At 43.9% G+C, this 26829-nt stretch overlaps 1 protein-coding gene across 11 annotated transcripts in view; it reads left to right on the forward strand.

Moving 5' to 3' along the window:
• Positions 1 to 26089, forward strand: part of ZCRB1 (zinc finger CCHC-type and RNA binding motif containing 1) — a 38002-nt gene extending 11913 nt beyond the window's left edge. For all 11 annotated transcript variants that reach the window (XM_032221445.1, XM_032221440.1, XM_032221438.1 and 8 more), the window contains 5 exons: positions 1274 to 1385; positions 1464 to 1571; positions 3362 to 3474; positions 3581 to 3656; positions 23911 to 26089. In XM_032221445.1, coding sequence (XP_032077336.1) covers positions 1274 to 1385; positions 1464 to 1571; positions 3362 to 3474; positions 3581 to 3656; positions 23911 to 24039 — 538 coding nt within the window. In that variant the 3' untranslated portion in view covers positions 24040 to 26089. The remainder of the gene's footprint in view (positions 1 to 1273; positions 1386 to 1463; positions 1572 to 3361; positions 3475 to 3580; positions 3657 to 23910) is intronic.
• Positions 26090 to 26829: the final 740 nt, after the last annotated feature.

The following is a 26829-nucleotide window of genomic DNA, read 5'->3' on the forward strand; positions in this document are numbered from 1 at the left end:
GAGGGAGTGGGAGGGATTCAAACTTCATCCTCAAGTGTAGATCCCTCCCCAAGTGTAGTTTGATTGCATGCAGAGCTACGTTTCCTTTACACACACACACACACACACACACACACACACACACACAACTGGATAAAAGTATATAAGCCCAGCTTCACTGATTACAAGTTTGAAAAGGCAACGTGGCTCCACCTGCAATCAAAGGCTCGGATCGGAAGGCAGCAGGTGAATGGGGAGGGGGGGGTGTTATAGCAGAGAAGCTGCTTTCAAGCCATTGGAAAATATATCCAATCCAACGTCTGTGTTTGTGTTTGTTTGAGAGTGAGTGAGAGATGGATCCAACTTCTCTGTGTGCCTGTGTCTGTTTGAGAGAGGGGTGGGAGGGAGGAGGAGGGAGAAGAAAAAGAATGAAGGAAAACTTTTTCGCAAAGGAAAAAAACAAATGCTGTCGCTTTAAATTGGAACTGAGCATGCCTGGCTGTGGAATTCTGGGAGTTGAAGTCCACAAGTCTAAAACAAATTGAAACCCCTGCCTCACCAGCCATAAACCTCACCGCACGTCACTGGTATCTATGACTTTAAATAGCCTGTCATAGTAGCAATCACATCCTGAATTACATTAAATAAGGTGTGTATGCTGAAGTTTCGCAAGTCCAAAATACTTGAAATGCCAAGTATCTTCAAGGACCAAGGTATTACATCAGGCAGAAAACAAGCTGATTTTTATATGAATAGAATCTCAGTCCCATTACATTTCAACAATGCTAGGTTGAAACAACTAGAATAAGAATCTGTCAAACAGATTTAGAATTTTAATAAGCAGTATCATTACGGATTTTTATTTTAATCTTATTTGAGAGGAAAAATTGAAAGAGCATGTTTTAATGAGAAAGGATAATGACACATACTGCTCTGACAATATACTTGTTGATCTTAGTATTATGCAAACGTGTAATGTGGAGATCCACAAATAGTTCATGAATGGACCTGATTCATTTATTGTCAAGTCTTTGTTTTTAGAATCATTTTTCATATATCATGATTCTCAATAAAGGGTATTTTTTGAGTTTAGTAACTTTTTTCTCTATTGTCCTTTATTGGAAATGATTTGAGTTTCATTGGTAGTTTTTTATGGATGTCCTCATGCTGTGTTTACTTTGATAGCTGCCCTTTTCCTGGAATTTGAAATGAATAATATAGGCAACCTGAATAACTGTAAGGCTTACCTCTCTTGTTGTAATAGTATGTGAACATATCAGTATTTTTTTTCTAGAGTTACAATTATGAAAGACAAAGACACACGAAGAAGTAAAGGAGTTGCATTTATTTTGTTCTTGGATAAAGAGTCGGCACAGAACTGTTCTCGGGCACTTAATAATAAACTGGTAAGTTACAAGGGTATATTATTAAGTAACTTTTGAGACATTCTGAAAGCTAAAATTGTATTTGTTTTTATTTTTTAGCTATTTGGAAGAGTAATAAAAGCAAGTATTGCTATTGATAATGGAAGAGCTGCAGAATTCATCCGAAGGAAAAATTACTATGACAAGTCAAAATGCTATGAATGTGGAGTGAGTAAATGTTGATGTCCCAACCAATGTTCCCTCTAATTTTTTTTCAGTGTGAGCAGAAAAGTATAGTGTTTGAGCGGCATATTTTCATGCCTGAGCACCTGAATTTTTTTCACAGATGTCACCTAAGACAACAACGAAATCAGTATTATTTGAAACTCAAAGTTATGTTTATTCAAGGTACCCGCTTAATTAAAAGTGTTATATAATATCAGTATCACTTAACAATGCTCCTGCTTAGCAACCAAAATGTTGGCTCAGAAAGTCTGGCATTTGAAACAAAAAATAGCCTTTAAAGTTGTGGTGTGTTAGGAGCATTTTTATTCCTGCATTTTAAACACACACACACACACACACACACACACGGAGAGAGGGAAACATAGGAACTTCAAAGGGTGAATAATTTGAAATGGTAGTTGGAGAAAATAGTGTAAGTAAAATAGTGCTTTATATAATTAATGAACAGGTTTTTTTTTAATAGTTTCTTTTTACATTCATTTCTGTGTTCATTTTCTTGGGAATGAAATTCCTTGAGGCTAACTTAATTTTTGGAAGAAAAAAAATAATGCCTGTAAACCAGCAAGAAATTTAAGACAATCTTTAAAATTTGTATTTGAAGAATTTAACAAGAAGGCATTTCTGTTTGCATTGCTTTCAGCAAACATTTCCTATTTTTACTGCCTTTCATTCACCCACATTACACTGATATGTTTATACATATTCATTAAGTGACAGCATTTTGGCAGACAGCATTGCTTTTTCTACATTACTGTATGAAAATGTCCTGCATCTAAAAATGACTGATCTATGGCCTTATCACTGCTGTGACGAGCCCCCCTCCCCCAAATAACTGCTGCCGCCTCCTCCTCCTCCTCCTCCAACAGCACTACCACATTTGCTGCCCGGCGCTGCAGCTGAGGTGAAGCCGCCAAAGCTCCCACTGGCGCCCCCGCCCATGGCAGCGGCGGTGGTGCCTGCCTCCCCCTCTGCTCGGAACACCTCACCTAAGCAGGGGTGCTGGCGGGAGCTTTGGCGGCTTCACCTCAGCCGCAGCGTTGGGCGGCAAATCTGGCAGTGCTGTTGGGGGAGGAGGAGGCAGCAGCAGATATTCCGCCCTTTTTTTTTTTTATATCTCTCCCAGTCTGGGGAAGTCCTTTGTGGGCGGCCACTCCGATCGATCCCATTTCGCTCCAAAGGGCTTTGGGGGACCTTTTGGTAGAAGTTGGCTGTCGATGATCCGAAGGGGATCGCTGCGGATCAGCTCGGACCCCGCTCCCTTCCGCCCATGACCCCAGGTGACTGGCCAAGGAGTCGCGCTCTTCCTTTCGTGCTTCTCACCCCCGCAACACGAAGAACCCGAAAGCCTGACCGGTCAGGAGCATCTGTTACTACAGATTCCTTTCCTCCACCAAATGCAGCGTCTGGCCAGCCAGTTCTAGCCGGCGCGTGCAAAGGACTTCCCCACAGATAGAAATCTCTGCGCGGCAGTTAGAAACTGCTGCGCGGGGGTTTCTTGCCATATGCGCGGCCGCGCAGCCGCGCACCTTAGAGGGAACAGTGGTCCCAACAAGATACTTGTTTTTGCCATGTACTTATGCTAATGCCATCCACTGAAACTGTACACACTTGGGTTATCAGTTGGCGCAGTCATTCAGATAATTTTTTAACTATGTACAATGCTACATTTTAGAAGTGAATACAAATCTACTATTTACATACAAGGTAAATTTATGAAGTAAAAAGTAATATTCTCCAACTTTACCTTGTTCAATTATTTCCTTTCTCTTAAGGAAACAGGACATTTAAGTTATGCATGTCCGAAAAACATGCTAGGAGAGCGTGAGCCTCCCAAAAAGAAAGACAAAAAGAAAAGAAAGAAAGTAATTGAACCAGAAGAAGAAATGTGAGTAAAATATGTACAACACATATTCCTCTTCTCATTTACTGATTTAAGTGCCTGATCTATACAATTCATATATGGGTTTTTTTGTTTCCTTTATGCTGCTCAGAGAAGAAGAAGAAGAAAGTGAAGATGAGGGTGAAGACCCTGCTCTTGATAGTCTCAGTCAAGCTATAGCTTTCCAGGTACTAAAATAAATATTTAATACAGTATTCTCTTCTTTTTAAAGCAATTTAAGGCCCTCAGAATTTGCAGTTAATGATTGTTCTAAGATTTTTTGTTATTATCTTTGGTTTGCTCTTGTTAACTTTAAGATCTGCTACTTTGCCAAAGTCTTCTATTTTTTTGTATTAATTTAGACCCTGTTTCTAATGGTTCTTCTAGAATAAATACTAGATTGTCCACAAACAATTGAACTTTATATTCTTCTTTTTAAATTTTTAGTCATTTTATTTCTCGTCCCTGTCTAATTTCCAATAGTAGTACCTAGTTAAAATGAATATTAGGCACGATAGGGGGCATCCTTATTTTACACTTTCAAAATATTACATTTTTCTGTGACGTCTCCATTTATTAGTACTTTGCCAATTGAATTTTGCTGTTTGGACGTCTTTAGTGTGTCCAAAAAGATCAGTGCAACTTTTTCCGGGATGTGCTTTGTAATATTCTAGTGTGTTTGTAATTATTCTCATATTCATTATTCATTTATCTTTTAGGTAGAAATCCATTATGGTCTGCATGAATAATTTCATTTAGTATTTTTTTTAGTCGAAATTATGGATGTGAATATTTTGTAGTCTGTATTCATCAATGAAATGGGTCTGTAATTTTTTATCTGTTGATGGTCCGAATCTTCTTTTGGTATAAGTGTTATATAGAGGACCGAGAGCGCAGCCTGGTGCCTCCTCCACTGAGTGCATAAGCAGAAGTAGAAGGGGGCCCGGGCCTACCTCTCGTCCTAGAATGAATGATAGATGCGGCCTGCCGGGAAAAGCAGGGGCCATGGGAGAGGGGGGGCGTCTACGGGGATGGGGGCGGGTCAGAGCATTCCGGTCACGATTGGGAGGGGCAGGTATGGCGGGAGCTACAGGGCTAGCCATTACCAGGGAAGAAGGGCTCGCTACGTCACAGCGATCCCTTGTTCCGGCCCTGTAAGCTCAACTCAAGGACCTGGTGGCAAGAGAAGCCAGGGCCCTGGTCTCAGGTTGTTGCTGCTAAATGCCAGGTCTGTGATCCATAAAGCTCCCCTTGTCTGGGACTTAATACTTGACGAGGGGGCAGACCTGGCGTGTATTACTGAAACCTGGCTGGGCCATGAGGGAGGAGTCCCCCTCTCCAAAATGTGCCCAGAAGGGTTCCAGGTGCTCCACCAACCACGACACCAGAGAAAGGGGTGGGGGAGTGGCAATTATTATCCAAGGATCATTAGCTCCTCGCAGGAGCCTTGCTCCGGAGATTGTGGGGTGTGAGTCCCTTCTTTTGAAGTTGGACCTAGGGGTTCAAGTGGGCTTGCTTTTGTCGTACCTACCTCCCAGCTGCGTCACAAAAGCCCTGCCTGCGCTCCTGGAGTCAGTAGCCGGGTTGGCGGTGGAGTTCCCCAGACTGATAGTACTGGGTGACTTCAACCTGCCATCTCTAGGTGAACTCTCTGATGGGGCTCAGGAGTTCAGGGCTTCCATGACAACCATGGACTTGACCCAGGTAATTCAGGGCCCAACTCATAGAGTGGGACACACGCTCAACCTAATGTTTCTCTCAGGGCAGTGGAGACATGATCTTGAGCTAAGGGGAATAGAGATCTCGCCCTTGTCATGGTCAGATCACTTCCTGTTGAGGCTTGATTTTCAGAAGCTACTCCCCCACTGCAGGGAGGTGGAACCGATTAAATGATTCCGCCCCAGGCACCTGATGGACCCGCTCGGATTTCAGAAGGAGCTTGGAGAGATACCTGACTCTCTTGCCAACAATCGGACAGAGTCCCTGGTCGCTGCCTGGAATATAGCGGCGACTGAGGCGCTAGACCGGATTGCGCCTTTGCGGCCTCTCCGCGGCAGTGGATCCAGGAGGGCACCCGAGGAACTCCAGGAGATGAAGCGCCAAAAGAGACGCCTAGAGCGATGCTGGAGGGCTAGCAACTCCGAATCCAACCGAACACTATTAAGAGCCTTTATTAGGACTTATTTAGTGGCGATACGGGCAGCAAAATGTGCACATTTTTCCGCTCTTATTGCGTCCGCAGAATCCCGCCCAGCCACCCTGTTTAGGATAACCCGTTCCCTCCTGAAAGGGGAAGACACGGGGGATGCCTTACAGGGACGGGCTGAGGAGTTTGTTCAGTTTCTGTCAGACAAAATCACTCAGATTCGGACAGACCTTGACTCCATTTGGACAGTACCAGCGGAGATGCCGAGGGAGGGTCTTGCTCAGATTTCCTGGAATGAGTTCCAGCTTGTCACCCCTGAGGAAGTGGACAAGGCCCGTGACCCGTCAATAGCGCGTTCCACAAAAGCGCGGACGACGAAATCGCGTATGTGACGTCATCACAACGCGACGAAAAAGATCGAAAAATTGAAATAAAAATTAAATTACAGCAAGCCGATTCACATAAAGGTAAGGGTTAGGTTAAGGGTTAGGGTTAGGTTAAGGGTTAGGGTTAGGGTTAGGTTTAGAGCGTTAGCGTTACGTTTAGCGTTAGGTTAAGGGTTAGCGTTAGGTTTTTCGTTACGTTAAGGGTTAGGTTTAGGGTTAGGTTTGGGGGGGTTAGGGTAAGGTTTTGGCTTTATCTTTACATTTTTCGATCTTTTTTGTCGCGCTGTGATGACATCACATACGCGCTTTTGTCGACCGCGATTTTGTCGTCCGCGGTTTTGTGGTGGAACCGACAAGGCCATGGGAGCGATGAATGTCTCCACCTGTTTACTGAATCCGTGTCCCTCCTGGCTGGTCTTGGCCAGCAGGGAGGTAACACGAGGCTGACTCCAGAGAATTACGAACTCGTCTTTGCGGGAAGGATCTTTTCCACAACCTCTGAAGGAGGCGGTATTAAGACCCCTCCTCAAGAAGCCTTCTCTGGACCCAGCTATCTCCAACCTCCCTTTTTTAGGGAAGGTTGCTGAGAAGGTGGTGGCTCTTCAACTCCGACGGACCTTGGATGAAGCAGATTATCTAGACCCTTTTCAGTCCGTTTTCAGGCCTGGTTACTGCACCGAAACCGCTTTGGTCGCACTGACCGATGATCTCTGGTGGGCCAGGGATAGAGGACATTCCTCTATCCTAGTGCTCCTTGACCTTGACCATAGTATCCTTCTGCGATGGCTGGAGGAGGTGGGAGTGGGAGGCACCATTCTACGGTGGTTCTCTTACGTCTTTGACAGGTCGCAGTCGGTGTTGGTTGGGGGGCAGAGGTCGACCCCTAGGCCCATTAATTATGGGTTGCTGCAGGGGTCGGTCCTGTCCCCCCTCCTATTTAATATCTACATGAAGCCACTGGGTGAGATCGTTCGTCGGCACGGGATTAAATACCACCAGTACGTGGACGACACACAGTTGTATCTTTCCGCCCCGTGCCAACTCAGCGTAGTGGTGGAAGTGATGTGCCAGTGCCTGGAAGCTGTTAGGGTCTGGATGGGAGTGAACAAACTTGCACTCTATCCTGACAAGACCGAGTGGCTGTGGATGTTTCCCCTAAGGACAGCCCAGCTAATCCGTCCCTAAGCCTGGGGGGGAGAAAATTTACTCCCCTCAGAGAGGGTCCGCAACTTGGGGGTCCTCCTGGATTCGCAGCTGATGTTAGAACATCACCTGTCGGCTGTGACCAGGGGGGCCTTTACCCAGGTTTGCCTGGTGCACCAGTTGCGACCCTATCTGGAGGCCCTTAGGATGGTCACTCATGCCCTCGTCACCTCAAGACTGGATTACTGTAATGCGCTCTACATGGGGCTGCCCCTGAAAAGTGTTCAGAGACTACAATTAGTCCAGAATGCAGCCGCGCGAGCGATACTGGGTGTACCAAGGTACACCCACACTACACCTATCCTCCGCGAGCTGCACTGGCTCTCTGTCAGTCTCCGAGCACGATTCAAGGTGCTGGTTATTACCTTTAAAGCCCTACATGGCCTAGGACCCGGATATCTACGAGACTGTCTTCTGCCGCACACCTCCCAATGACCGATAAGATCGCACAGGGTGGGCCTTCTCCAGGTGCCATCAGCTAGACAATGTCGGCTGGCAGTGCTACGGGGGAGGGCCTTCTCTGTAGCTGCTCCGACCCTATGGAATGAACTACCCCCAGAGATCCAGACCCTACCCACTCTCATGGCCTTCCGAAAGGCTATTAAAACCTGGCTATTCCGGCAGGCCTGGGGCTGTTGACCTTTTGACCGAGGTCCAGCCCTGATTAGACTGGGTGCATGTTGTGTTTCTTTTAATCCGCTTTCTTCTGTTTGTTTTTAACCCTTTTCTTAAAATTTATTTTCTGTAAGTCGCCCGGAGTCCTTCGGGATTGGGCGGCCTATAAATTTAATAAATCCAATCCAATCCAATCTACAAATGCTAGAGATTGGCCAGATTTGAGGAGGTAGAGGAAGACCCATATGCAGAAGAGGAACTCAGCAACCTAAAGCAGAGGGGCCGCCCCATCAAAGAGCAGATCTGTGAATTTAGGAGGGTCATAGGAAGGCTACACCCTTTACCAGATGCACTTTTTCAGAACACGCCTGGACAAGCAAATTGCCCAGGTAACTGCGTACTGCGACATCCCAAATCAACTCTCTGAGTGGTTCCGAGTAGCAACAAAAGTTGACAACGGGCTGTGCACCAACAACATGAGAAAGCAACCAGACACAAAAGAGAGAGGTCAACTTGACCTGAAACCACCCAGCTGACGAGGAACCACAGCACCACAGCAGGCCCTGAGACCAGCCCTCCCTCAAAGTCCGCTGAAATGCTACAGATGTGGGGGGATGGGCCACATGGCAGCTGCATGCCCGACTCCAGCCCCAAAACCAAGGCCAGACCCACCGCCCAGGGCACGACTAGAATGAGGCCCCAAACGGACCACCAACACATCCGGGAAAGCCCTTCAGGCCCCTTCCCCCTCAGGTGAAAGTGGTGGAACCCCAGGCAATGACAAGCAGTCACCCAAATCATATGACAGCGAGAACGAGGGAGAGAATGACCCAATGGTGAGTAAACCAATTCACCTTTTCCTTTAGGGCTTCCTTTTCAAGCCCTAATAGACTCAGGCTGCACGAGGTGCTTGATCAACCTAACCACAGTCCTGAAACTCGGGATCAGAGCAAAAAGACTGGCCCACCCGTTCCAGTTCGAGCAGATTGACGGGTACCTAATGGGAGGAGCCTATGCCACTCACTTGACTGAACCAGTGAGGCTGGAACTAGCAGGTCACTGGGAAGTAATTTGATTCATAATAGCCCCCCCCCCCCAAATGACAGACACAGTCATACTGGGACTTTCCTGGCTAGACAAGTGGGGACCAACCATGGTGGGAAGGGGGTACCTACAGACTTAGGATAGTAATGGGCCCCCAACCCCTCCCACACCAGCTAGCAGAAACACCACCTGCACAAGAACCCCCTCAAGAATAACTGGCAACCACATCCAACAAAACCCCAGAGGCTGAACTGATTCCGATGGAATATCAGGACCTCACAGAAGTATTCAGCGAGGCCAAGTGTGATGTTCTGCCTCCTCACCGTGAGACAGACTGTGCCATCAAAATCATCTCCGGGGGGAAACTATCCAAGCCCAAACTATATGCCATGACGCCCCGGGAAATGCAAGAGATGCACAAATACATAGACAAAAACCTAGCAAGGGGGTCCATTGAGCCAGCCAAGCCACGGGTCACGGCACCAGTCCTCTTCAAAGAGAAAAAAGATGGAACTGTGAGATTGTATGTGGACTTTTGAGGAATAAATGGGTTGTGCGTACAGAACCTATACTTATCCCCCTCGTGAAGGACATGCTATCTCATCTGGCCAAGGAAAAGTCTTCACCAAACTAGACATCATAGAAGTATACCATCGAGTACGTATCAGAGAGGGAGATGAATGGAAAACAGCGTTCAACTGCCCCCTAGGGAGCTTTCAATTCAAAGTGATGCCTTTCGGACTGCAGGGCCCCCCAGCAGTATTCATGCAGTTAATAAATGAGGTGCTGCATGAGCACCTCTACAAGGGTGTCCTCATCTACCTGAACAACATTCTCATCTACACTGAGACCATGGGTGACAACGTACCTCTGGTGTGCCAAGTACTGGAAGAACTGGCAGCCAACCTGTACGTCAAGGTCCCAAAATGCGAATTCCACCATGCACGGTTAGACTACCTGGGTTACCAAGTGTCAAATAAGGGAATAGAGATGGAGCCAGCTAAAGTACAAGCCATCTTAGGCTGGCAATCACCTCACACCCCCAGACAGCTACAAAGTTTCCTAGGGTTCGTGAACTTCTACAGGCGATTCATCCCCTCCTTTGCAAAAATTGCCAAACCTCTAACAGACTTCCTGAAGACAGGGAGCCCAGGAACGAAACCTCATCCGGGATAATTCCTCCAGTGGGACCTAACCTGCCAAGAGGTGTTCGAAACACTAAAAGAAATGTTTGCAAAGGAGGTGGTGCTGAAGCATCCTGACCCCGAGGAACCCTTCGTGATCCAGGCAGACGCCAGTGACATGGCACTGGGAGCAGTGTTACTCCAAAAAAACAACCAAGCAAACTTACAAACCTGCGCCTACACCTCCCGGAAGCTCACAGACACAGAGAGATGATGGGCTGCATGGAAAAAGGAGGCTTTCTCAGTGAGATGGGAATTGCTAACCTGGAGACTTGTTGGAAGGGGGCCAGAAACCGTTCGAAGTCTGGACCAACCACAAAAATCTGGAGGCGCTTAGGACTCCATGGACACTATCACCCAAACAAGTCCAATGAGCTCAATGCTTCAACCATTTTGATTTTTTTTTATAGCACATTCCGGGGGGGGGACTTTCTGACTGATGCCCTCTCCTGCATGCATCAGTACAAATGCGAACCGGAGTACGCCGCTGGAGGGCCAGTAAGTATGAATCCGACCGAACACAATTAAGAGCCTTCATTAGGACTTATCTAGTGGCGATACGGGCGGCAAAATGTATGCATTTTTCCGCTCTTATTGCATCCGCAGAATCGCGCCCAGCCACCTTGTTTAGAATAGCCCGCTCCCTCTTGAAAGGGAGGGATGCGGACGACCCTTTATAGGGTAGAGCTGAGGAATTTGTCCAGTTTCTGTCAGATAAAATTGCTCGGATTCGGACGGACCTGGACTCCAATTACATGGTACCAGCCGAGGTACCGGGGGACAGTCTTGAGTGGATTTTATGGAGCGAGTTTCAACTTGTCGCCCCTGAGGAAGTGGACAAGGCCATGGGAGCGGTGAGTGCCTCCACCTGTATACTGGACCCGTGCCCCTCCTGGCTGGTCTCGGCCAGCAGGGAGGTGACACGTAGCTGGCTCCAAACGATTATTAACACCTCTCTTTGGGTGGGATCCTTCCCGCACCCCCTAAAGGATGCAGTGGTGAGACCCCTCCTGAAGAAACCTTCTCTGGACCCAGCCATTTTGAACAACTATCATCCAGTCTCCAACCTCCCTTTCGTAGGGAAGGTTGTTGAGAAGGTGGTGGCCTCCCTCCTACCCGGGGGAGGGCCTTCTCTGTGGCAGCTCCGGCCCTTTGGAACGAACTCCCCGGGAAGATTCGGACCCTCACCTCTCTCCAGGCCTTCCAGAAAGCCGTCAAAACCTGGCTGTGCCGGCAGGCCTGGGGTTGATGAGTTCCCCTCCCCTCTCGACTTGTATGGTTGTATGATTCTTGTTTATTTTAATTACGTGTATTGTGTTTTATGTTCCCTTTTTCCCCCTTTGAGTTGTTTGCCGCCCTGAGTCCCTCCCAGAGAAGGGCAGCATACAAATAAACTAAATCTTAATCTTAATCCTTTCAACTCCGATGGTCCTTGGATGAAGCTGATTATCTGGATCCCTTTCGGTCGGGTTTCAGGCCTGGTTACGGCACAGAAACTGCTTTGGTCGCGCTGATCGATGATCTCTGGCGAGCCAGGGATAGGGGTCACTCCTCTATCCTAGTGCTTCTTGACCTCTCAGCGGCCATTGATACCATCGACCATGGTATTCTTCTGCGACGATTGCAAGAGGTGGGAGTGGGAGGCACCGTCCTAAGTGGTTCTCCTCCTACCTCTTGGACAGGTCGCAGTTGGTGTTGGTTGGAGGGCAGAGATCAACCCCTAGGCCCCTCAACTATGGAGTGCCGCAGGGCTCGGTCCTGTCCCCCCTCCTATTTAACATCTACATGAAGCCGTTGGGTGAGATCATTCGCCAGCACAGGATTAAATATCACCAATACGCGGACGATACTCAACTATCTGTCCGCCCCATGCCAGCTCAGCGAAGCAGTAGAAGTGATGTGCCAGTGCCTGGAAGCTGTCAGGGTCTGGATGGGAACGAACAAGCTTACACTCAATCCCGACAAGACCAAGTGGCTATTGATGCTTCCTCCCAAGGATGGTCCAGTTATTCCATCTCTTAGCCTGGGGGGTGAAGTTATACACCCCTCAGAGAGGGCTCGCAATTTGGGAATCCTCCTGGATCCACAGCTGACGCTAGAACATCATTTGTCGGCTCCGACCAGGGGGGCCTTTGCCCAGGTTCGCCTGGTGCACCAGTTGCGACCCTATCTGGACCTGGAGGCCCTTCGGATGGTCACTCACGCCCTCGCCACCTCAAGACTGGATTACTGTAACGCGCTCTATATGGGGCTGCCCCTGAAGAGTACTCGAAGACTGCAGCTGGTCCAGAATGCAGCCGCGCGAGTGATAATGGGTGTACCTAGATACACCATGTTACACCTATCCTCCGCGAGTTGCACTGGCTTTCCCTTGGTCTCCAGACACGCTTCAAGGTGCTAGTCGTTACTTTTAAAGGCCTACATGGTTTAGGACCTGGCTACCTGAGAGACTGCCTCCTGCCATTTACCTCCCAAAGACCGATTAGATCGCACAGATTGGTAACCTCCAGGTACCATCGGTGGGTCAATGTTGGCTGGCGACCTCCTGGGGGAGGGCCTTCTCTGTGGCAGCTCCGGCCCTTTGGAACGAACTCCCCGGGAAGATTCGGACCCTCACCTCTCTCCAGGCCTTCCAGAAAGCCGTCCAAACCTGGCTGTGCCGGCAGGCCTGGGGTTGATGAGTTCCCCTCCCCTCTCGACTTGTATGGTTGTATGATTCTTGTTTATTTTAATTACGTGTATTGTGTTTTATGTTCCCTTTTTCCCCCTTTGAGTTGTTTGCCGCCCTGAGTCCCTCCCAGAGAAGGGCAGCATACAAATAAACTAAATCTTAATCTTAATCCTTTCAACTCCGATGGTCCTTGGATGAAGCTGATTATCTGGATCCCTTTCGGTCGGGTTTCAGGCCTGGTTACGGCACAGAAACTGCTTTGGTCGCGCTGATCGATGATCTCTGGCGAGCCAGGGATAGGGGTCACTCCTCTATCCTAGTGCTTCTTGACCTCTCAGCGGCCATTGATACCATCGACCATGGTATTCTTCTGCGACGATTGCAAGAGGTGGGAGTGGGAGGCACCGTCCTAAGTGGTTCTCCTCCTACCTCTTGGACAGGTCGCAGTTGGTGTTGGTTGGAGGGCAGAGATCAACCCCTAGGCCCCTCAACTATGGAGTGCCGCAGGGCTCGGTCCTGTCCCCCCTCCTATTTAACATCTACATGAAGCCGTTGGGTGAGATCATTCGCCAGCACAGGATTAAATATCACCAATACGCGGACGATACTCAACTATCTGTCCGCCCCATGCCAGCTCAGCGAAGCAGTAGAAGTGATGTGCCAGTGCCTGGAAGCTGTCAGGGTCTGGATGGGAACGAACAAGCTTACACTCAATCCCGACAAGACCAAGTGGCTATTGATGCTTCCTCCCAAGGATGGTCCAGTTATTCCATCTCTTAGCCTGGGGGGTGAAGTTATACACCCCTCAGAGAGGGCTCGCAATTTGGGAATCCTCCTGGATCCACAGCTGACGCTAGAACATCATTTGTCGGCTCCGACCAGGGGGGCCTTTGCCCAGGTTCGCCTGGTGCACCAGTTGCGACCCTATCTGGACCTGGAGGCCCTTCGGATGGTCACTCACGCCCTCGCCACCTCAAGACTGGATTACTGTAACGCGCTCTATATGGGGCTGCCCCTGAAGAGTACTCGAAGACTGCAGCTGGTCCAGAATGCAGCCGCGCGAGTGATAATGGGTGTACCTAGATACACCATGTTACACCTATCCTCCGCGAGTTGCACTGGCTTTCCCTTGGTCTCCAGACACGCTTCAAGGTGCTAGTCGTTACTTTTAAAGGCCTACATGGTTTAGGACCTGGCTACCTGAGAGACTGCCTCCTGCCATTTACCTCCCAAAGACCGATTAGATCGCACAGATTGGTAACCTCCGGGTACCATCGGTGGGTCAATGTTGGCTGGCGACCTCCTGGGGGAGGGCCTTCTCTGTTGCTGCCCCGGCCCTATGGAATGATCTCCCCATAGAGATCCGGACCCTCACTACTCTTCCGGCCTTCCGTAAAGCCACTAAGACCTGGCTGTTCCGGCAGGCCTGGGGCTGTTGATCAGCATCCAGCCCCATTTTAAGTGTATGTATGTTGTGTAATTTTAAAATGATTATGTCTCTATTTTTAATTTTTTAAAATTTTTAATTCCCTTGTTGTCTGTAAGCCGCCCAGAGTCCCCTGGGAGTGGGCGGCATACAAATACCAATAAACTAAACTAAACTAAAGTAATCTCAGGCACCCAGACCCCGATCAACCCTTTGTGATTCAAGCTGACACCAGCGACATGACCGTAGCAGCGGTCCTCCTTCAAAAGAATGCAGAGGGTAACCTACAGCTCTGCACATACACGTTCAAGAAACTAACAGAGACTAGGCAGTGTGGGAGAAAGAGACTGTGTGGTCTGCTGGGTCCTACTGACCTGGAGGCACTTCCTCAAGAGCAGCTCCATGCCTTTTGAAGTATGGATTGATCGAAAAAACCTAGAGGCACTAAAGACTCCCCACAAACTCTTCCCAAGGGTCCGTTGGGCACAATACTTGAAAAGATTAAAGTTTGAACTGAAATACATCCTAGGGAGAAAAAATCTTTTGGCTGATGCTTTGTCATGCAAGCCACAGTACCACAGTAAGTGTGAAGAAGCAATTCATGCAATGATCCCCTCCTCTCAGCCTGCATCACAAATGTTAACATCAAGCTACCTGAAGGAGGGCCACAGATGGGGGAGGATGACCTAATGGCTGAAAGAAGTACATAGTACAAGAACAACCTGGGAGTACTAACCCTCCAGGACTAGTCTGGAAGGGATCTAAGTTGTACGTGCCCAGCAGCTTGTTACTCCAAGTCTTCCAACAGTCATGATCCCAAGCAGGCGGATTACTTCGGATACCTGAAAACTCTACACCTGACCAGGAGGCAATTCTGGTGGCCAAAGATGAAAAAGGACATTGAAGACTGTAAAAAGCTGTGTGATGTGCGCAGCAATGAAGACAAGGCATGGCAGGTGGAAAGTCCATTGTGAACCTGTGAGGAGATAGCGATGGATTTCATTGTTGAGATCCCGAGAGTGGAGGAAGCACCTTCATTTGGACCGTTGTGGACTTGTTTTCCAAACAGGCATACTTTATAGCCTGCTAAGGGCTCTGTCGTCAGGGAAGCTGGTGAACCTATTTATCAAGCATATATATAGGTTGCATGGGGTCCCCTGCAGTTATTTCCGATTGAGGGGTTCAATTCACCGCTAGATTCTAGAGGGAATTCATGAAGGCCATTGGGTCCTTTTAGGGGCTTAGTTCAGCATTTCATGTGAGCACCAACAGGGCTGCAGAATGGTCTAATGCCATGGTAGAACAATACTTGAGTTGTTAAGTTAACTATCAGCAGTTGGATTGGGCAGAGTTGCTGTCATTTGCTGAGTAGCATACAACAATGTGGTGCACAGTAGCACTGGCCTGACCACTTTCCAGGTGACCACTGGCATAGAATTTGTTCCCATGTCAGAGCTCCCTAGAGAGCCGCCCTCCTCCATGGTGCTGGTGGAGTGGATGGAGTCACTGAAGAAGGCATGGGAAAATGTGAAGCAAGCCCTGAGCGAGACCACAAAGTCTTATTAAAAAACAGACCGACAAGCACCGGTCTCCCCAGCCAGAGTTTAAGGTTAGAGTGTATTTGCCCATGAAATTTCTGAGATTAAAATTAGTCTCTCAAAAGCTGGGTCCCAACTTCGTAGGGCTGTTCCCTATCGTGAAAGTGATCAACCCAGTCACAGTACAACTTCAACTCTCCTGGCTAACAGGAAAGGTACATCCAGTGTTCCATAGCAGTCTGTTGAAACTGGCAGTGAGCTCACAAGTATGACCTGTTGAGCGGGCTCCCTAAGCCCATAGTAATCAAGGGTCAGACTCAACTATGAAATAAAGAGGATCTTAGACTTAAGGGTACATCAGGTCCAATTGAAAAACCTAGTGTATTGGAAGGGGTACCCACTTTGAGGCTATCTGGGAAGGTAAATGCAGACACTTTGGTAAAGCAGTTTTGTGACAAGTACCCTCAGAAACCTACAGAGCCTCCAGGTGGCGGGAGAAGGAGTTAGTGGCACTGACTAATCCCACTGTACTTTGTAGGAATGTCCCTTCTGTTGAGGGGGGGAGAAGCCTGTCAAACCTGAATTTGATTGGGTTGTGGGATCGTTTGACATCTGGGTTGTGCTAACATGAATTCAGTTTGACATGGTGGGAAACGGAAGGGGGGACAGCTGAGGATGGAGCCTTCAGTCAAAACAACATGGTTGACATATTGTTTTGGAAAAATAAGAAACCATTATTATATTGGGGTGAAAAGCCCAGAAACTTTAGTACTGGCTTTTCACCAGTTTGTACCAAGATGGTGTATCTAAATAAATTTGTTCTTTGAGGAAAAGGAAATGCCTCAGAGTTTGATTTGTGAACGATGCATTACTTGGAATCTGGCAGTTGCCTCTTGTGCTGGCCACGCCCATCCCCCAGGCTTATTTTTGGGATAGGGCTTATATTAGGCCCATCCCAAAAATTTCAGGCTAGGGCTTATTTTGGGAGTGGGCCTTATTTCCAGGGAAACACCGTAGTAACATGGTTGTTAAGTGAATCTGGTTTCCCCAATTTGCTTGTCAGAAGGTTGCAAAAGGTGATCACATGATTTAGATAAGATAAGATTTAGATTTTAGATAAGTTTATTTATAGGCCGCCCTTTTCCCTGAGGGGACTCAGGGCGGCTTACAACTTATGGGGTAGGGAATACACACAATGACATATAAAACAATACATAATTAAAAATAGAAGCAACATTCATCATTCGGGTGGGGACGGATTATAATCTTTAACCCCAGGCCTGACGGGATATCCAGATCTTGAGGGCTGTGCGGAAGGTCTGGAGGGTGGTGAGGGTACGAATCTCCACGGGGAGATCGTTCCAAAGGGTCGGAGCTACTACTGAAAAGGCTCTCCTCCGCGTAGTTGCCAGTCGACACTGACTGGCGGATGGAACTCGGAGGAGGCCTAATCTGTGTGATCTAATAGGTCGCGAGGAGGTAATTGGCAGGAGGCGGTCTCTCAAGTACCCAGATCCACTACCATGAAGGGCTTTATGGGTGGTAAGTAGCACCTTGAAGCGCACCCGGAGATCAACAGGTAGCCAGCGCAGCTCGCGGAGGATAGGTGTTATGTGGGCGAACCGAGGTGCACCCACAATCACTCGCGCGGCCGCATTCTGGACTAGCTGAAGTCGCCGCATGATCCCCACATGACCCAGATCCCCACATGACCCAAGACATTGGAACCATCATAAATGTGAGTCATTTGTCAAGCACCCAAATATAAATCACATGACATGGGGATGCTGCAATGGTGATAACTGAAAAATGATCATGTCACTTTTTCAGTGTCGTCGTAACTTCTAATGGTAAGCAAATGAACTATTGTAAGTCGAGAACTATCTGTACTAGAGCGAATGTTTTCTGGCCTTTCTGTTTCCTTCTTAGCTTTTTTGGGGGAGAAATTTTTTTATTGTTTTAGTTAAACAGAAAGAAAAATAAAATATCATCTTTCGTTACATCTTGTTGAAAGCGTATTGATTGGTTTATATTCCGTGCGTCTCTTCCACAGTCCTTCCATATACTTCATTCAAATCATGTTGTACATTTTAAATTAAGAAAGAAAAGTTAAATATTTTAATATCTCTGTACCATAATTCTCATTTGGTTACCATTGTTTAAACATGTTTTTATCTAGAATCATTTATATTAGAAGACACAACCACCTACTGGCGTTCATTTGCAATTTCAATAATTCTCCAATACCATTACACCTTTATGACACGTTCTAAAATTAATTCGGTTAAGTAGGATATCTGAGCATCCCCCCCCCCCGTAACATACCTGTATGTATCATTAAATATTGTCCATTTCATTGTTATTAACTAAAGGTTATTTACTAATTATCTCACCTGTCCTCTCCAGGCCCACACAATATTATAATTTTATAACCATCTTAAAACAATGATTTATTAATAAGATTTATAGGACTTTTCCCTCAATCCCAAATTAGTTAATTACGGGCTAAGAAAATAAACATTAGACATCTAAGACAATCTAAGAAATATTAACATTTCTATTTGAAAATCACCCAGAATGTATACTAGTATTTCTATGGTCTGGTTATTTATCCTAACTAGGGTTATTATTTCTCTATTAGTATCATAGTAAATTTATGTTAGTGGATAAACATTCAGTGGTAATTTAAAACAGTCTAAAAGGTAGTATAATCTCTACTTAGTCAAGAATTAACTAGCTTTTTCTCATCAATTGGCATTATTAACCAGTATCTTTCCAGTAACAAAATAGCCTTTCATCTCTCGCCAGTTGTTGTACCAATTCTATGTCCAAAACCTTTCCAGGGTTTAAAACATCTCCGCACATTGAAGCTTAAACGATCTCTCACGTAGTTTTGTTGCCCTTGAGTTGTTATTAATGTGAGCTTAACTTTACTTGTCAGGTTTGTTTCTGAATAGATTTGTCTTATTACCTCCATCTTTTTCGCTCTTCCTTTTTCTCCTACATCTTGAAGTTTGTGGTGGAACACCAAATTATCAGTCACTTTTCCAGCTTCCCTTCTTTCCACTTTCACTCACGTTTACTCCATTTATAAGTTCATCTAAGTTCTTATCTTTGTTTTCTGTATTTCCATTCACTTCCTTAATTTCTGGGGTTATAACCCCATCATCTTTTTCTGTAATATCCCATAGTCTGTCCCATTTCTTGTAGAATCTCTCAAATCCTTCTGAGATGTTTTGAAATCCAGCCAAAATGTTTTGAATTAACAAGTTTTCTTCATCTGAGTATTGCTCCATTTTTTAAAATAAAGAATAATATAGGGAAAGAACAAGGAGAGAAGAGGAATTTGGTACAATCTGCCACTCTAGCCTATCACAGAGTTTGAAGAATATATCTATTTTTACTTTAGACGAATGTTCTTTTATGGTTTTCAAAGAAGAAGGGTTCTGAAGTTTTTCTTTCCTTTTCCAATTCTTGTCAAAGTATCTTCCACATACCACTATTTGTTGTTGCGCAGTCGCAGTCAATATAGTCAGATAAGAGTGAACAAAGAAAACATTGTTACAGCAGCAAGAGAAAAAGAGCTTCAGATTTGGGCTTTCAAGTGGCAGATTCATTTCTTTTAAAATCTCTTTCCTTAAGTATCTCCAGTATAATAGCAATAGCAATAGCAGTTAGACTTACATACCGCTTCATAGGGCTTTCAGTCCTCTCTAAGCGGTTTACAGAGTCAGCATATATTGCCCCCCCAGTCTGGGTCCTCATTTCATCCACCTCGGAAGGATGGAAGGCTGAGTCAACCTTGAGCCGGTGAGATTAGAACTGCTGAACTGCAGATAACAGTCAGCTGAAGTGGCCTGCAGTACTGCACCCTAACCACTGCACCACCTCGGCTCTAATATTGCAACAAGCAGAGGAAGAAATTTATTGAAGTAGAAAGAGTTTTAATTTAAGCCAAAAAAGTTTAAAGTATTAAGGGAAAATAAGGAAAAAAGGGATCCCTTCACCTCAAGCGGAAAAAACAGGAGTGTTGCAGTCACTCAATCCACAAAAGATTATAAGCAAGAGCAAAAAACTTTCTAAGGCAGTCCGATGGGGATTAAGTATGCCGCTTTGTTCTTGCTTAATGGACTAATTAAGCTTTAGCGCAATCTTCTAAAAGAAAAGAAAAAAGAACCTCACCAGTAGAAACACTTTCGTTTCATTCTCTCTTCCATGGAGCCATCTCCAAATATGTCAGCCGGGGGGGGGGCTGCCTGTTTGCTGCCAGTTGGAAGCACTCCCCTTGGATCTATCAGGGACTTTGCAATATCCCTGCGACCAGCAAGTCTTGTCTTCCCAGTCACCGTGTCTTCGGGACGGTTTAGGTCCTGCCGGGCCGTCCAAGGGCAAAAGTGTCATTGGTGGATTTGGACAGCCAAATCCAACAATGTATCGTTGCAACATTGGCTCCTCCCATCCTCCTTCTTAGCTTTTTTATTGTTTCTTTTGAATGGTATGTAAATGTGGTTTATCCCTAAATATGCATATTTATGGCATATTTGTCTGAGTGTCAAGGCTCCAGGAATTGCCTTGTAGATTTAGCTTGGTCTAGGATGCAGTTTTCTGGTTGAAGCTATGGTTGAATCTGTCCATGTGTTGTGAGATTATGGAGTATTGTGTTGTATATATATTCATAGTACAGGTAGATGTACACATAATCACATACAAACCCACGCATCTATTTTTGTGTATGTGTAATTAGTAAAGAGACTAAGGGGCTTCCGGTGGGCGGAGCCTGACAGGGGTTTGTTATCTTTAACAGCTCTGGAATCTTGGCATCATTAAGATCTTAGTGACTCTAATACGAACTTGGTAATGAAGATGGAGGTGGTCCAGCAAAAGGTCAGCAATGCAGAAAATGAAATCATAATGCTACAGTATAGGCAAATGGAATTTGCTTTAAGGATAAGGGGCCTCCCTGAAAATACACAAGAGAACCTGAAACAGACTCTCTCTGAAGCCTTCGACCTGGGAAGATCAGGAGGGAATCTTGATTGGCAAATCGAAAAGGTTTACCGCGTTAATTCCTCGCTGGCAAAAAAAAACAATTACCAAGAGATATAGTGGTCTACTTCGCCACTAGAAATGTGAGAAACACGATATTACAGGAATCCTACAAAAATAAGCTTGAAATCGGGGGTCAGGAGGTGACTATCTTGAAGGAGATACCACCTAAAATGCTGAGATCTAGGAAAGACTATGCCTTTTTAGTTGAAGAGCTCAAAAATCGCCAGATACAGTTTAGATGGGACGCACCAGCCGGCATCGTATTTAGTTACCTTGAAAAAAGACATCACCTCAATACAGTATGGAAGGCACAAGATTTCTACACCAACGTACTGAAGGGTGGACAACCCCCTTCCTCTAGATCTAGACAAAGAGAACAAGAAGGATATGATGGAAAGCAAACCACTCAAGTATTAACAAGAGGGGATCAACTTTTCTCTCAGAGGTACAAGAAGCTAAAGAACAAAGACAAGACCGCGTGGTTACTAGACGAATGGAAGAAGAATTAAGAAAGCAACCTACACAAGCCACCGTTCAGGAGCATACAGGTGTTACATCAGAAGCAGTGGGAGGAGCTAGGCCAAAGGTTAAATTCCAAGATGTTCAGATGGCTATTAAAAAGTTTCAGGGGGCTAATGATGGTAACTAACTCTCTAATATGGAATGTTAAGCGATTGGATCAATTTAACAGAGAATAGAATACTCAATATTGAAGGGTATGATTTGGTATATGGTTGCTTATTTGCTATATAATAAAAAGGTGGGTAAGAATATTAAAAGCCATATTCTAAGGAATGCCTTACTGCGGGTTGGGAAAAAAATCAATATAAATTAAATGACATGGTAGACTTATAAAAAGGTTAAGGTATTGTGGCCAAAATATGATGGATTATGCAAAATGTTCTAAAAAAAAAGGATAAAGTTTACCCCCTACCTATTTTTTGTTATGTATAATTACTGACTGTACAGCAGTAGAGATTAACTTGACTTTGCATTTGATAACTGCAGCTAGATTGTTGGTGGTGCAATACTGGAAGAAGGAAGATTTGTCTACTATCCAAGAATGGACATTGAAAATCACAAACTTGATGGCTAAAATATTTGCATATCTCAAGGATAATTCAAATGAGAGATATAAACGACACTGGGAAAAATGGATTGACTATATTCAAAATAAATATGGGTCTAGGAAATTTCAGATAGCTTATGATTAAGATCAGAAATGATACAAATTGTTTATAGTTAGCCTAGCAAGGAGGAGCTAAGTTCAATTCAAAGATGTTATTAACTTTCTACTTTCTCTTTAAGTATACTTTAAACTGTTTTTGTTAAAGGTTTATACCTTGTATTGGTTCTGGGAAGTCAGGGTGGGGGAAGGCTGGGGGGGAGGTTGGGGGGAGGGTGTGAGGGAGTGGAGTTTACTAAGTTGGAGGAGGGGTGCTGGATGATTGTACATGTATACTGCTATTTTTTTATGTATATTGAAATGGAATTATAAATACCATCAACACAAAAGGGAGTTTGCTCAGAAGCTGAAATACACCAAGTGAATTAGAGGAAGAGTGGGAAGCAGAGGAGAGAAGAAAGATAGGAAGAGAGGAATAGGAGAGAGGGGGAAGGGGGAAGATGAGCTGTATAAGGAGGAGTAGTAAGGGGAGAGAGGAGAACGAGACAGGAAGGGGAAGTAGAGTAGAAAATGAGGGAGGGAGGACAGGATGTAGAAAGGGGGAGGAGAGAGGGGGAGAAAGTGTCGGATAAGGTATAAATATGGTGTATGGAGATCAGAAGAGCCAATAACGGGTTTTTTTTTTCCCCCTTTGGTAGTTGATGGTAAGATGAATTGATGTAAGTACTTAATAATACAACATGATATTGACTATGTAATCTTATACGTGTGATTATATGCTATGAAAATGGAAAATAAAAACTTTTTATGCCAAAAAAAAGTAAAGAGACTAAGGATTAACATGAGAGGCAATGAAGCAGAAAATAATATTGTATCAAAGAAATACTGAAATAAACAAGCGAACAATCAGGTAGGAAACAATACCCTAATTAAGGAACTATCAAAAAGAGAAACTACATCCCCACCATCAATAGCAGGGCAAGCAAATCCCATCCGTCACTCAAGCAGCACTGATGGTGTTATCTAACCTATTAAGGAAATGTCTGCAAGCAAACAGCCAAGAGAGCACTTAGGATTCCACAGTTCAACCCTGAGCTACCTAGATTCCCTTCTATTGATATATATCATATGAGATATGAAGAGCACATCTTGCTTCCCCTACCCATACTCCTTTCTATAGAGGGATGGTTGAAAACATCTTGTAATATTGTATTACAATGGGGTTTGGATGTATTACTGTTACAGGCAGGAAGATTGTGCAGACAGTGGTGAGGACAGCAGAAAAGATTATTGGATGCTTGCTTACTTCTATTCAGGACATGGCATATAAATGCTGCTTGACAAGTTCCATCTGTGCGCGCGTGCATTCATATGTATATGTATGTATATATTGCATATGTTTACGTTTGTGCATGTATGTATATAGGATATATATATATATATGTATGTGTGTGTGTGTGTGTAATATATGTGTAATTAATATATATATATATATATATATATATATATATATATATATATATATATATATATATATTTATTTATTTAGAGCGAGCATCAGAATTTCATTTTTTAATGTGTGCCAGTGTGCTCACAGGAAAAAAGTGACAATAAATCCCATTGTGGTGTTACTTATGTGCAGCCATTGTGGTTTGGTTCATGTTATCTGTGAACATCGTCACAAACACTATGATAAATTAGTTAAAACACAATATTCTATTATGGAAAATTGCACGATGACTTGAGGAAACAAGGCATTGTTTTGTCTTTCCTTTAATAGTTAATTTGTAATTTAACCCATAGCTCAAAATAATTGAAATTACAGAGGTGAAGCAAACAACTGTGCCTATCTATTTTGGCAAGTGTGTGTCACAGAATTTAATATAATTTTATTTCCCATTTTTGTGTTTTATGTAATTTAACCCATAGCTCAAAATAATTGAAATTACAGAGGAGAAGCAAACAACTGTGCCTATCTATTTTGGCAAGTGTGTGTCACAGAATTTAATATAATTTTATTTCCCATTTTTGTGTTTTATGCAATTACCTTGCAGCAAGCCAAAATTGAAGAAGAACAGCAAAGTTCAACTCAAAATGCTGGTGAGCCCTCCACATCTGATTCAAGACGACCACGCATCAAAAAAAGTGCATATTTTAGTGATGAGGAAGAACTTAGTGACTGATATAAATACTATGTAAATATACTTTATGAAATAAGATTACTGTTGTAACCATGATCTCATTCTTGTAATTCAAATATAACCTTTTTTGTATTTTGTATTTTTTTCGTTTTAAAACAAACATTTCATCATTCATTAATTAATGTGTCACCTGAGAACATTTTTTTTGTGTCATAATAGTTGTAGTTTACCACCAAATTCTTTATTCTTATTTTAACATTACAACATAACATATCTCCTGTTATAACATTTCTCCTCCTAAATTATTTACTTTTATACTTTTTATCCATATTCATTTTCTAACTAATGATAAAATAACCCCCATTTTTTATTATAATCAGATTCTTCCTTTCTCTTAATTGCTACTGTTAATCTACCCATTTCTGTGCAATCTAATATTTTCGTAATTATATTTTCATCTTCAGGGATTTCTTCAGCTTTCCAATTTTGTGCAAATAGAATTCTAGCCGCAGTTATTACATGAATAATCAAATATACATTTTCTTTACTATATTTCTCTGGTAAGATATCCAACAAGAACAGTTCAGGTTTTAAGTCAATATGTTGCTGCATTACCTTCTCCAATCACATTTGAATTCTTGCCCAGTATTTTTTCACTTTTCTACATGTCCACCACATTGTGATAATAGGATCCCAGCATTTGGTGACATTTCCAACATTTGGTTGATTTGTCTTTAAACATTTTATCATCACCTTTGTCGATTGCTTATAATAAATTGTTTTAATCATATTTATAAATCTCTCCCCAAAATCCATAGTCTGTAATTGCATTATCATAAATTGCCAGTTCACATTGTCAAACACCTTCTGCACATCCAAAAAGATCAACACCATTTGTTTTTCTGGTTGACCTTCATAGTATTCCAAGGTGTTCAAAATTATTCCCATGTTGCCTCTAATCTGCCTCTTAAGTAGAAAGCCATTTTGATTTGTATATGTAAAATTCATTTAAAAGTCTCTTTAATCTTTCAGCCATTATTGAAGCAAATATCTTTTTAGTTCACATTTAACAGGAAAATCAGTCTATAATTTTTTATCTGTTACAGGTCTGTATCTTCTTTCAGGATGAGAGTGATATATGCCTCCACCCATTACCTATAGTAATAGTTCATTAAATACTTCCAGTATTGTGTTGGTTATAACATCTTCGAACATTTTATAACACTGCTGGTAATCCATCTGAGCCTGGCGTTTTACCATTCTTTTGTCTTTTAATTGTCTCTGTCAGTTTTCATCATTATCCTTTCCTCTAATGCCTTTTTAAATTTTTCTGGTATTTTCGGTAATTCAGCCTTGTCTAAATATTGCTTTGCTTTTTCTCCTGAGATTGTCTCTTGTTTATAGTTTCTCTTAATAATCCTGAATTATTGCCCCCCCCCTCATTTTGATAACATACAGTTCCTTACTCATCAATTAATTGATAGATTAAATTTCAATTTGTATGCCAGCCATCTTCCTGGTTTATTTGCATTAAAACAAAAACAGTAAATAAATTGACATCCACATTGTGTCTGTTCGAATAAAATGTGTACTGTTTTCTATCCGGGTATCTTCCTCGTCAAGCATCTTGAATACCTAGTTCCTTCATCATTGTAAAAAAAGTTTTGGAACTGTTTTTTCTAGGCTTCTTCTTGTAGTTTTATAGTCCAATTCTTTATCTACAATTGCATTAAAATCACCTATGATATATATGTTTTCATACTCAAATTCTATTATTTTCCTGTGTAATTTACCATAAAAATCCTCTTGATTGTCATTTGGAGCATATATCGCCACTAAAAGTATTTTTTTGTATTTCATTATTATCTCAACCATTAAAATGCTCCCTTCCTCATCCTCAAAAATTAGTTTGGATTTTATTTTCTCTTTAATGTATAGTGCAACACCTCACTTACTTGGATGTATAAGTGCAGTTTCCCCATCTTTGATGTTCCCCCCCAAAAATTGTGTTGCTTTCTGATATGAACTTCTTGTAAACAAATTATGTCAAATTTTAATTTCACCAATTTATTAAAAGTTCTTTTCCTTTTAATTGCCTAATTCAATCCATTTATAATTATTGATATTACTTTTATTTCTCCATGTTTTACTTATATGTGGGTTTCATTCAGGGGTGGGTTTCTCGCCCCGTTCCAACTGGTTCGGTTGGAACGAGGCCGGCGGCATCCTCGCGCACGCACGTGGCGTACTAGCGTCTGCGCGATGCTCCAGCTGCTCCTGGAGGATCGCGCAGGCGCTGTATGCGTTCTGCGCATGCGTGGAAAGTGCAGAATTCGTAAAAATCGGGTAAGGAGCGGGCGCGGGTGTGCGGGCGCGCGCAGGCGCGGGGGGGCTTCGCCGTTCCCGGAAGTTACTTACTTCCGGGTTTGGCGACCAACCGGATCGCAGGGACCGGTGCGAAACGGTCGAAACCCACCCCTGGTTTCATTGCTCTGATCATTCTTATCTCTCTTTGGCCTCTGCATTCCTTTGCTCTGGCTCCTTCTCATTGCTATTTCTTCTTAATTCTTTACTGTCTCTTTTGCTTGTTTATCTCTTTCTTCCATAAACTCTTCCTGCTGCCTAACCTCTCTCTCCTCTCTCAATCTCTCCTTCTCTTGTCATCCTAAATATTGGTCATAAAATTGTTCTACTTTGTCTAATGAATCTAATCTGTGCCTTTGTTCTTGCCAATTTACCAATATTACCTCAGGTACCAGCCATCTAAAGTTCACTCCCTTCTTATATTCTCTTCTCAAGTCTCTAACTCTTCTTGGTACTTGTTTCAATACA

Source organism: Thamnophis elegans, chromosome 7 (genome assembly GCF_009769535.1).
Source record: "Thamnophis elegans isolate rThaEle1 chromosome 7, rThaEle1.pri, whole genome shotgun sequence".
In the NCBI taxonomy this organism is placed as follows: Eukaryota; Metazoa; Chordata; class Lepidosauria; order Squamata; family Colubridae; genus Thamnophis; species Thamnophis elegans.